Genomic DNA, 11,307 nt, shown 5'->3' with positions numbered 1-11,307 from the left:
GAGAGAAAATGTTTTGAGAAACGATGTACAAATGTGCTTTACACAATTGATGTGTGTATGGATTGGGATAACAGTTGTATGATCCCCTAATAAAATGTTTAAAAAAAAAAAAACTTAATTGTCAAACTAAAGAAATGATTCTCTGTTGTCAAGCTAAGGATGTGGATAGAATTACCTGGATTCGAGAATTTTTCCAAGATCTTCCGCAACAGTGATTATCAGAAAACATTTCACTAGAGATTTATTGTTACAGGATGTTCTCAAGAAAGAATATCTTATCATTCTAGCCATCAGTTGCACACCCCACAAAAGTCAAAAGGATTTACCATTATGCATTTATTGTATCTAATCCAGGGAACCCACATCTTTTTACTGCTGTTCCTGGTCTGTATTCCGTTTAGTATAGTGCACTTTTCATCTCAGATTCTCTCACTTGTTTTCCTTTTTAAGCTCCAGAAGATTTCTTTGGGTATTTTTCATATCTAGGATGCCTCTGGTTAATTTATTGAGCATACAACATATGAAATACTTTAAAAATATTCTTGATAGCTAGAGTTTAGAGTCAGTTATAATTGCACCCTTTATAATTTATACATTTTTCCCGTTTTCTTGCAAACATAGTATTTAACTGTATGACATACGTACCGTAATAAGTTTAAGCTTTTTTTCTTATTGAGTAATTTGATATATGTGAATTATTCTTGAACTTTGTTCTGGGACACAATTAAGATGTTCAGAATTAGTTTGATATTAGGGATCTTACTTTTAAGATATTTTTTAGGTAGACCCATAGCAGTATATCGCTTTCCACCAATATTGATGTAAGATCCCACACACGGTGCTTTATGCAGTCCTATGAAATATGATGTTTGCCACACTGACTGGTAGAAATATGCACTATTTCCTCTTTCTCCAGCCTTTAATAGTCTCCTGAAATGCAAAGACCAATTATTCTAAAAAGGTAACCTCCTCAAATTCAGCTATTTTCTCTTTCTGTGTGGTCCTCTCTTTTTGGTGCTCTGTCCTGGGACTGTTTGTTGGCTTTGTCAACAGGGCTTCGCACTGTCATCTCTGTAATGCAGGGTGCTTGTTGGGTCCCTTCATAAAGTCATCTACCTGTATCACTCCCTGGGATGTTTTACTAGTAGGGATTTGGGAAGTGGAGCCCTGGTGGTGTAGTGGTTTTGTGTGGGGCTGTGATCCGTCTGGTCCACAGTTCCAAACTATCAGCAGTACTGCGGGAGAAAGATAGGGCTGTCTGTTCCTGTAAACAGTCACAGTTGCAGACACCCACAGAGGGTCATCATGAATCAGCAGCTCCAGATTAGGAGCAATCATGGAACTCGTACATTTTCCATATCTCAGAAATCGATTTCTCATAATAACTGAGATCCTTTCCAGAAAAAGTCTTGTCTTATACATTTGTTTACTTTCATTGTTATTAATGCGGATGTTTCCGGTAACAGGGAAAATGCAGACCCTGGAATTCCATCTCATGTGGAAGCAAGAGTTCCAATTCTTCTTTTATCTGGAGTTTATGGAATTGACCCAAGGTCTTTTTCATCTGCATTGCTTGTTCAAAACATTATTTTTCTAGACAGATAGTCTGGACATATTCATACTGCTTTTAAATTTTCAAAGACTGAAATAAAATAACTGTAAACCAAATTTATAAGATATTTATGATATAAACAATTACACACACAAAAAAGACAAGTCTCTTGTCATTTAAGTTATATGTATATATGGCTTATATATCTATCAGAGGATCAACTAGCACAAAATATCTAAATTTTCATTTCTGTAAATATATGTCAAAATCAAATAGTCATATATCAAAGAATATGTGACTTAAATAGTAAGATTTATACTTGAATTTTTTAGAACTAATAAATATGCTCTAAGTATATTTTCAAATTCCATAGATTTCGAAATAAAATCTCATGATGATATTCATATTAATATATTCAAAATAACAATTAAGACCAAGGGCTCAAGTAGAAAGGAAATGTTTTGAGAATGATGAAGGCAACAAATGTACAAATGTGCTTGACATACAATGGTTGTATGTTTAGATTGTGATAAGACTTGTAGGAGTCCCCAATAAAATGATTATAAAAGTAAAATAAATAATAATTAAGAACATAGTTTTCATACCAAGGCTTTGGGTGGGGGGCTATTATTTTCTTGCTTTGGGGTTTGTTTTTGTTTTCGTTTTTCTCTGAAGTTCTAGCATAGGAAGATATTGAACTGAAAAGATCCTGGATGCTTGGGGAAAAGGAGAATGTCCTAAACCAGTGATTTTCAACCTATGGGTCGCAACCCCTTTGGGAGTTGAACAACCCTTTTTTCACAGAGGTCACTCAATTCATAAAAGTAGCAAAATACAGCTAGAAGTAGCAATGAAAATAATTGTATGGTTGGGGCATCACCACAACATGAGGAACGGTATGAAAGGACTGCAGCCTTAGGAAGGTTGAGAACCAGTGATCTAGACAAGCAACCCTCTTGGGAATGACGTTGCTGTTAGGTGTCATAGAGCTGGCCTCTGACCCATCATTACTCCATTCACAATGGAGTCAACACCATCCCTGTGATTGGTCGTCGACTGGGCTTTTACTTTTCACAGGTTTTTTAATAGGTTGGTTTTTGGAAGTAGATGTCTCAGCCTTCCTTTCTACCTTGTCTTAATCTTGATGCCCTCTGAAGTCTAGTTCAGCAACATAGGGATCTGCCAATCTCCACTGTCATTAGATGGTGGCTGTGCATGAGCTACATTGACTGGTGATTGTACCAGGTATTTGAAAGATCAAATGGAAGGCAAGAATTTTACCACTAAACCATAATCCCACCACTTATATTTTATAAAATAGCTATATTCCTCCAAAAAATTTGCTATTATTAAATTGCTTACTTAAAATTATTCTTTTCTCACCCTTTCATAAAATAATTGTTTTCGGGGGGTGGTGGGGGCGGGGGCGGGGTCTGCACGTAAAAAAAAAATAAATAAAAATAATTGTTTTCTGTTTTGGGTGTGTTTCATTGCTACAATGTGTTTTCAAAATGGAAGATATGCTGAAATTTAGGAAAATATTTTAAGGTAATATGTATTTTAATACAATAATATGGACACATATGTCTGTCCCAAGTGGACTCTTGTGGAATGATTGGTGAGGCAAGGCCCGTATAAAGACTAGCGATTATACAGGTCCCCAGCAGTTGGTAGAACTTATTAAAACTGGGATCGAAGATTCCCCCAAACTTCAGAGGCTGCAAATATTGGTGGGCTATTTATGTCCTATAGGTCACAACTGGGATACGATGAAAATGTCAAGTTTTAGGAAAACATGTCAATTAACGTTACTAAAACAAACACATATGCGGATGCTTTCCAGCAGAGTGTCACAATCAAGAAGTATAAGAAATAAACTAAGAGATTTCCTACGTAATCTATTATCAAAATAGAGTCCAGACCTCCTGAAGAATGGAAAAGGTTGAATTTAGAATTAAGACAGTGATTCCACATTTGGTTTCATTGTATAATAGTCATTTTAATTAAGCACTGCTTTCATGAACAGATCCTCACTCAAGTTGCACTGGCTCATATCTTTAACATTTGAAGCAACTTTTTCTCAGAGTCCTAGAACAGTAACACACCACTTTCTGGTCAAGTTTGCCTGTAAAGGGCCTTCATAAGCATTTTAATCAATTTCATTTCAATCTTGGTGAAAAAACATAGCCAAGTTAGTTAACATCAGAATGATTTAATCCAAAAGTCTGCCCATCTTTGGAATGAAAGTGCTACTAGACCAATTTTAATTTGGTTGAATTTATTTCCATCTATAACAGCCATTTCCTCCTTAGATTATTTCTAATGCAACATGATAAACTGATTATTATCTGGCCTATTTTAAATATGTAGTTTTCCAAGCAGTCTATTGCAAACAACCACTATAAAAATACCTAAAGTTATTTTGGGTAGCACTCTAAAATCAATACAGTGATCTATTGGCAATTATTTTAAGAATTCATTTTAAATGCTGCACATATTCATGTTCAAAAAACTTTACTTAACTCTTAACCACCCTTCAGTTAAATGATATGTGAACTTTAGAAGAGAACTTGCTTAAGCACAATAAAAAGTTAATTATCATGTAGTTATTAGTAGTCACTTATTTACACATACACAATTGCTCTTCTGAGGCTAGAGAAATCAAAGATAATCATCTGGGAAAAGTTGCATTATACAGGAGTCAAATTCTGAATTAACTAAAAGGAATAATTTTTAAATATTTAAACTATATTGAAACAGTATTTTAGGTGAAGCTAAAAACATTTAAGTGCTCATCTAAAAATATATAAATTGTACCACAATATTATGACTCCATTCATATTCTTTTGTGATAATTAAAAGTAATAATTACTATTTCATCTCACACTTTTAGTCACTTTTTTTTTCTCAGACAGCTTTGGGTTTCAAAACACCTTTAAGTCCAACCTTGTGATCCCATTTCTTCTTCCTTTATGATCTTATTAGTTTGCCTGAAGCAAACCTGTTAAAAGAAAGGTTGCCTAGATATTGTGAGCCTTTTTCAGAGATGATGTTAAAGAATTCATCATGAAATACATAAAACAATATTACCTCAAACAAGTTGTCATTTTATGCAACTGTGGTTTAAATGAACAATAAACTATAAAACACCCAAATATAGGATGTGTTTGCAAAGAAGAATGTAAAATTGAGAAAAATCCCTTCATTATAGTCTTTTTACTCCGAAATTGGGTAAAGGGGAGGAAGCACGATGACCATGATTTTATTTTCATGTGTGTCATGGAAGAATAATTTGAAAAGTGCTTTCCGGTGGACATTATCCATTATCATTGTTTTTCATTTGACTGAAGCACAGCTACCTCCCTCATTCTAAACAAGTGTCTACTTCTCTTCTCAATAACCTCTCTGGAGATTTTGATTGTGTGTACTCTCTATGAGAGCCCCTTTGGTGTAGTGTTTAGACATTGGTCTAGGATACACAAGGTTAGCAGTTCAAACCCATCAGCCATCTCTATGAGAGAAAGCCAGGGCTTCTACTTCTGTAAAGAATTACCGTCCTAGAAACTCACAGGCACACTTCTACCACAGGGTCTCTATGAGTTGGCATCGACCACTGGCAGTAAGCTTGGTCTTCATGTGACAATACAGTAGTCATACTTGGGAGTCCGGAAGTATATTTCATGCCATGAAACTTTTTGAGCATGAAAGTAAGTTATTTTTGTCTCTAACTAGAGTATTCCTTCATAACTTAGCTCAATTATAAAACAAAATGCACTGAATCTGCCATAAATTTGAAAATAAGGGTGTATTAGCTAGCTTGGTCTGGAAGGTCCTGTCTGATGGAGCTTTGCTTCTCCATCAATCGCCACCTCTAGAAGCCTGCTCTAAACACGGAAGCACAAACATAATTTTCATGAAGGCAACCTGCGAACTGTTTCTACACCTCCAGTTAGAACTTCTTTTGTTCCCTTTGGCTGAGCAGATTCTTATAGCACAGGGTCTGGAGTAAGATGGCAATGATTAAAAATCCATCTCCACTACTGAAAAGGCTTTAATTGTGAGTAGACAAAATTACTGTATCTAAATATGCAATTATTTTAATAGAGAGTTATGTAATGGTTTCAGACATATAAGATTGTTGTGAATATTAATTTGCACCATGACTCATTCAAAAACTAGTAGAGTCTTCATCAAATTCATTATGATTCTAAAAATTTTTTATGCATCCATGTTTATTGAGTAATTACATGCTTTATGATAAGGTAACATGTTGAGCAAAGAGATATACCCTTTCTAGATAGGATTTACCTTTGTAGATAAGCCATCAAATAAACACAGAAGTTAATATTATAAAAGGTATAATAAGGAATTAAGAAAGAACTAGACAGCAGTTACTATAAGCACACCAAAAAAGGGATTATGAGTAGTCTGAGAGATTATGGGTGCTTCACTCAGAAAGTTGCTGAATTTACAACCAAGACTTCCCAATGATCAAGAGAAACAAACATACAAATCTGGCAAAGAGTGCGAAGGGAAGGAGGGTCGATAAACACGGACATCAAGCCAGTATTTAAGGCCTTACTCAGGGAGGAAATACAAAGACAGAATTTGATTCTGGAAGCTCTGGGTGAAGATAAAGATGGTATATTTAGCAATTAGATAGCAAAGGGTCAGGTCATTCCGAACCATAACAGTATACATTTTGATCAGAGAACTGCAGAAATCTTCTGAGGGAAAAAAATGCACAGAGAGTGGTTAGGGAAGAGATATGAGTTATCATTCACAGTTTGCATGGCTTTAGGATGGAGAATAGAGTACAGTGGGCAAAAGTGGTCTGAATGGGAGAAGTGGCATGCAGGAGTGAGGACAGCTGTAGAAGGTCACTTCAAAGAGGACCGCTGCTGATTTTAGGTGTACCCATGAAGATGGAGGGAAGTAGAACAAGTACAGAGGAATCCTTTCTGGAGAAGAGTGTCAATGCTGGAGGAAGCTTTGGCCATAACAAGAGGGAGGAAACTGACATAGGTCACCCCAAATATCTGGTTTGCTCTACCTAATCCATCGAGAGATACCCTCTCCTATCTGGAGCTCTGATCTTGCTGTTGATACGCACTGAACTGCTAAGTGAAAGGTCGGTGGTTCACACGCGTCTATGGATTCTGAGGGAGCAAGATGAGGCTATCTTCTCTTGTATAGACTTATAGCCTTAGAAACCCCATATCGGGTCTCTGTAAGTCAGCATCACCTTGATGGCAGTGGAGAGTAAAGGCAAAATTATCTCATAGAGGGAAGAAGGAGACTGAACAGAACTCTCAGTGTAATTGTGTATGGGTTGTCTTTTTGCTATCCACCAGAGATGGAATGGCGGTTCTGAGGGAAAAATAAGTGGGAGATGCAACTATGGGAATACAGCTTATGGAGAATAGCTGAAGACATGGCTCTCAAACTAGTGTGCCAGGTAAACACTTAGAGAACTAAGTACAAAGAGTACATCACTACACACCAGTACAATCTTCCAGGATACAAATATCATTCTGTGGTATTGAAGTCTTCCTTTACTCTGCATGGGATTTTGGACAAAAACATATTCAACATAGATGTATGGTGATCTGAATAGATATGAAATTGTGACGTTTTCAATAACCACATTTATATAGAGTTTGGAAAAAATAAATGATTTATAACATAAGTCAGCTGCTTGGAGTTGTAAAAGTTAGAAATCTTACTGGTGTGATGGTCAAGGTAAGACCGCTGAGCTTTGTTTATGCCTGATGCATGTGGATACAGAACATAAAGGTGGGGTTTGGGCAGCAAATCTACTTGCCATTAACTTCCTGCTGTTGTTTTCTTTTTCAGTCCCTGATAATTGGACCTTTTAGAATCCTGAGGTTAAGGACAGCCTTTCCCTGAAGTGCTACTGGCTGCTGTGTTAACAAAAGGTTAATGCAGCTGAGTTCCTTACACTCACACAATTCTGTTTTCCTAGTGTGAGGTCAAAGGGATAAAGAGAATAAATGGATATGTGAAGATTAATTTAGCATCGATGTCATAATTAATAGACCAAAATGCTATATATCAAATATGACATCATAGTTTGGTGCTATGGTATTGGCATGTGTATTCATGTTGATCACACAGGCTTGATAGAATCTATTTACTCTGTGATCAGTACAAACACCATGTCGTTCTCAGATGTCCTATGAAAGAACAGAAAAACCTCTAAACCCACATGACTGATTCTATGTGTAAAGTTCTGAACTGGGATAAGGTTTACATTTAGTATTTCACTTTGGACATGCTTTATCTTCATCCAAGCAGTGGAAGCTATTCTTAATACATGTTAAATAATATATATTAATAGTGATTAAGTACTGAGTTTAGTAGTGTGACTTTCAATCAATCATGAGCACAAACCCAATGCGCTATGTGAGCTAGGAACAGACATCATTCATCAAATACTATCAGAGTTAGTGATTCATCTAGTAATAAACTCAGATTTATCTAAAACATTTAAGCATTAGTAAGAGTTGTAAAATAAAACTGAACCTGATTTCCAATATTTCCAGTACGCAAGATCTCATAGGATACTAAGTTTTCAACAACAAAGATGATGTTGATTGGTAACTTGATTATTTTCAGATTCCTTATCAGTCATAATTCTGAAAACACAGAAGCATATTCAGAAGTAAGAGACTGATTTTTTTTCTAACTTAACTAGTACAATTTAAAAAATGCTTTGTTCATCATAAGTCAGCATTTTGAAAATATTCAATGTATTTTAAAGACTCAAGGAAGTATTCGTGACAAATGTAAGCTATTTACTTTTTAAAAATTATATGGAATGAAACAGATAGTGCTTCTAAAAATGTTATGTAGAATGTTGGATATTTCAAACTAGAAGGCTTTAGCAAAATCAATCCAATGTTATTTTTCCCTGATATGTCTGTACACACATATATATACACATACATTTACATCTATATCCATGTTAAAAATTTGTTATTTTAATTATATAAGGTGAATTGCTTAAACATTTAATTTATAAATAAGTTTCCCATATGTATTATGTTAGAACAAGTGATTTTTTTCAACAGTGGGCTTTAGCCCAAAATATTTTACAAGGGGAGGAAAAAATAAATAAATGTGGCATAAAATGATAGGTAACTAATGAATTTCCAAATCAAATAACTTCCTTGGATTCAACATTATAAATATTTTTCTAAAATATTTTACCTAATTAAGTAGACAAACTTATAGTCAGTCTCCTATGTGTGTATGTGCATGGGGAGGGGAGCTTTAACTCAATTGAACATTATGAAAATAAAACTCTTCCTCAGTGAGATGATGTCTATGCTTTATCAAATATAATAAAACATAATGTATTATCTTTTAGGCTTTTGAATTCTATGTGAATACATACAGTCAGATACATAGTTTTAGGGATAATTCTATTGTGACTATAAACTCATGCACATTTGTCAGCATAATTAAATAATGCTATACATATTATTTTAAGTTTATGTACTCTTTTGTTACTAAACTAATTACATAAGCAGGTAAGTTCATCACAAATACTTCAAAAAGTTTCTTCTTTTTCCATTTTTTTTAACCATGAGGTCATCGGTAGTTATTAGTACGTTCATTTTCATCTCCTTATATTTCTGTGCTATTTCTTCTTTAATAATATATCCTGCTACTCTTAGATTTGCAATGCAAATAGTTTCATGTGATCACTCTATACAGAAACTAGTCATTGTGAAGTTCAGAGTAATAGTGCATCAATTCTCTCTCTCAAAACAGTAAAGATCAGAGGGAGATTTATTCACCTGAAGAATTTTCTAGACGTCTTACGGAAAAAAAAATGCACAGAGGAGTGATATTGGGAAGGTACTAGAAATGTATGTTGACCTGCCTCCTGTGAATACCTAATTCCCCTACCAAGTAAAGAAACCATGACTGCTGAATTCAAAGGGATTCAACCACAGTGTAGTTCGGTGAAGTTCAGTAGGACAAGGCAAAGGTTCACACAAGCACAAGGGCCAAACGGGGCAAGAGGACTGACTCAAACGGCCCTGGACTTCATGGCTGGGGGCTGGGTTAGGTTGTCCACTGACTTCCTTTGCCCTTCTCCTGCATCTTAGAGTCTAGCCAAAGGCAGCCCAAACAATTTGTTAAACCAGTTCCAGGATCCAGATATGAAATGCATGCTTCAATGCAAGCCTCACGAGACAACAGCTAACTGAAAGATGTGATCATCATCTAAGGTAAGATAGGTATCATCTCAGAAGTATGAGAATTTATCATCTGAGCAGCTGACAAAACGCACGAGGGGTTACAAACTCTGGACACTTGCAAAAGAAAAGGAAAATGTCATAGGTGTGAGGCAATCGAAATTAACGAGCAAACTTTGGATGACACTACAAGTTGGATAATAAAAGGGGGACTGACGTCCCTCTCTCCAAACTTTCCCCGGAAAGTTGGAGATTGAGAAACCTTTGGAAGAGCACCTGGGGAAATGAATGGTGATGCTTGAATGCCCCCTGGAGACTTACGGTACCTGTGTCCACCTCCTTCACCTGTTGCCTGGCTTGTGTGGGCGGACTCCACTTGGAGCCCTTGCAGGACCAGCCCTTTCTCCGGTGGCCCCGCCAAGTCCATGCCGGGCGCCCCCTCCTCCTCTATGGACTCCACGTAGAACAGTGTCCGCGCCGCCGGCGGGGGCGCCTGCCCAGGAGCCCCGGGCTGCAGCCGCGTGGCCACGGGCAGCAATGTGCCATTCAGTGGGTGGAAGGAAGAGGAGGACGACGAGGAGGAGGAAGACGAGGAGGAAGAGGAGGAGGAGGAAGCAGCTTTCTTCCAGAAGGCGCTTACACCGCCTCTCTCAGGGTTCTTGAGCAGGCGACTCTGGCTGGGCCCCCAGTGCTCGAAGCCACCGCCGCCGTCCTGGGGCAGGCAGCCCCCCGCCGGCCCCCCAGAGGAGGGCGAAGGGTGGCTGAAGAGTTTCCAACGGAGTCTCAGGATGTGCTTGACATCGAAGTCTTTCCGCCCGGAGCCTGACATGCTCTCCACCAGGCAGCCAGAGGGGGCTCAGCTCCTCCGCGAGGCAGGGACCGGCCAGCTGTTGGGGGAGGCTCGCGGAGCCCTGGAGGGGTGCAGGTGGGGACAGAGAGGAAGACGGGTGCCCCCTCGGTACCCCTGGGGGCAGATGCGAGGCGCGGCGCGGAGGGCTGGGCGCCCTGCCTGGGCAAGGACGCCCCCGTGGAAGCGGATGCTCCAGCCAGGGGGGCTCTGCGCGCCCCGGGGCGGCGGGGGGCTGCGGGAGACCCCTCACTGGGAGGCTCCCCGGGCAGAGGCTCTGCCGAGAGGGGGTGGGTGCTCGCGGACTGGCAGCTCGGAGTTCCCTGCTGGGGCGAGCGAGCCAAAGAAGGCACGCGAGAGCCCCAAGTTCAAGTCCTGGAGAAGCGCTCTCAGCGAGCCTTCTGGGAGCACCTGCGTCCCGGCGCCCAGCGCACCGCGATCGCTTGCCGGGTCCGGTGGAGTCAGGCCAGTGCCTTCCGGGCGGCGAGGAGGCGCGGCGGGAGACAGGCAGTTGGTCCCGGAGCAAATCCGAGATCGCAGGCAAGCAAGGGAGCGAGGCAAAAGGAAAAGCCCGCCGCGGAGCTGTCAAGGTCCTCGCAGTCCAGTTTTCTCCCTGCCTCGGCGCCGCCGCCTCCTCCCTGTCGGTGACGCACACGGGCCCCAGGGCCTATGCCAGC

General features: G+C 39.2%; 1 protein-coding gene across 1 annotated transcript in view; it reads right to left on the bottom strand.

Moving 5' to 3' along the window:
* KLHL1 (kelch like family member 1) overlaps nt 1–10,638 on the bottom strand; it is a 412,135-nt gene extending 401,497 nt beyond the window's left edge. The window contains exon 1 of the mRNA XM_004711257.2: nt 10,110–10,638. Coding sequence (XP_004711314.1) covers nt 10,110–10,612 — 503 coding nt within the window. The 5' untranslated portion in view covers nt 10,613–10,638. The remainder of the gene's footprint in view (nt 1–10,109) is intronic.
* Nucleotides 10,639–11,307: the final 669 nt, after the last annotated feature.

Source organism: Echinops telfairi, unplaced genomic scaffold (genome assembly GCF_000313985.2).
Source record: "Echinops telfairi isolate 266 unplaced genomic scaffold, ASM31398v2 ScPeMD7_11;HRSCAF=52, whole genome shotgun sequence".
NCBI classification, from domain to species: Eukaryota; Metazoa; Chordata; class Mammalia; order Afrosoricida; family Tenrecidae; genus Echinops; species Echinops telfairi.
Note: the sequence above shows the minus strand (reverse complement) of the source record. Positions and strands in the feature narration are given on the sequence as shown.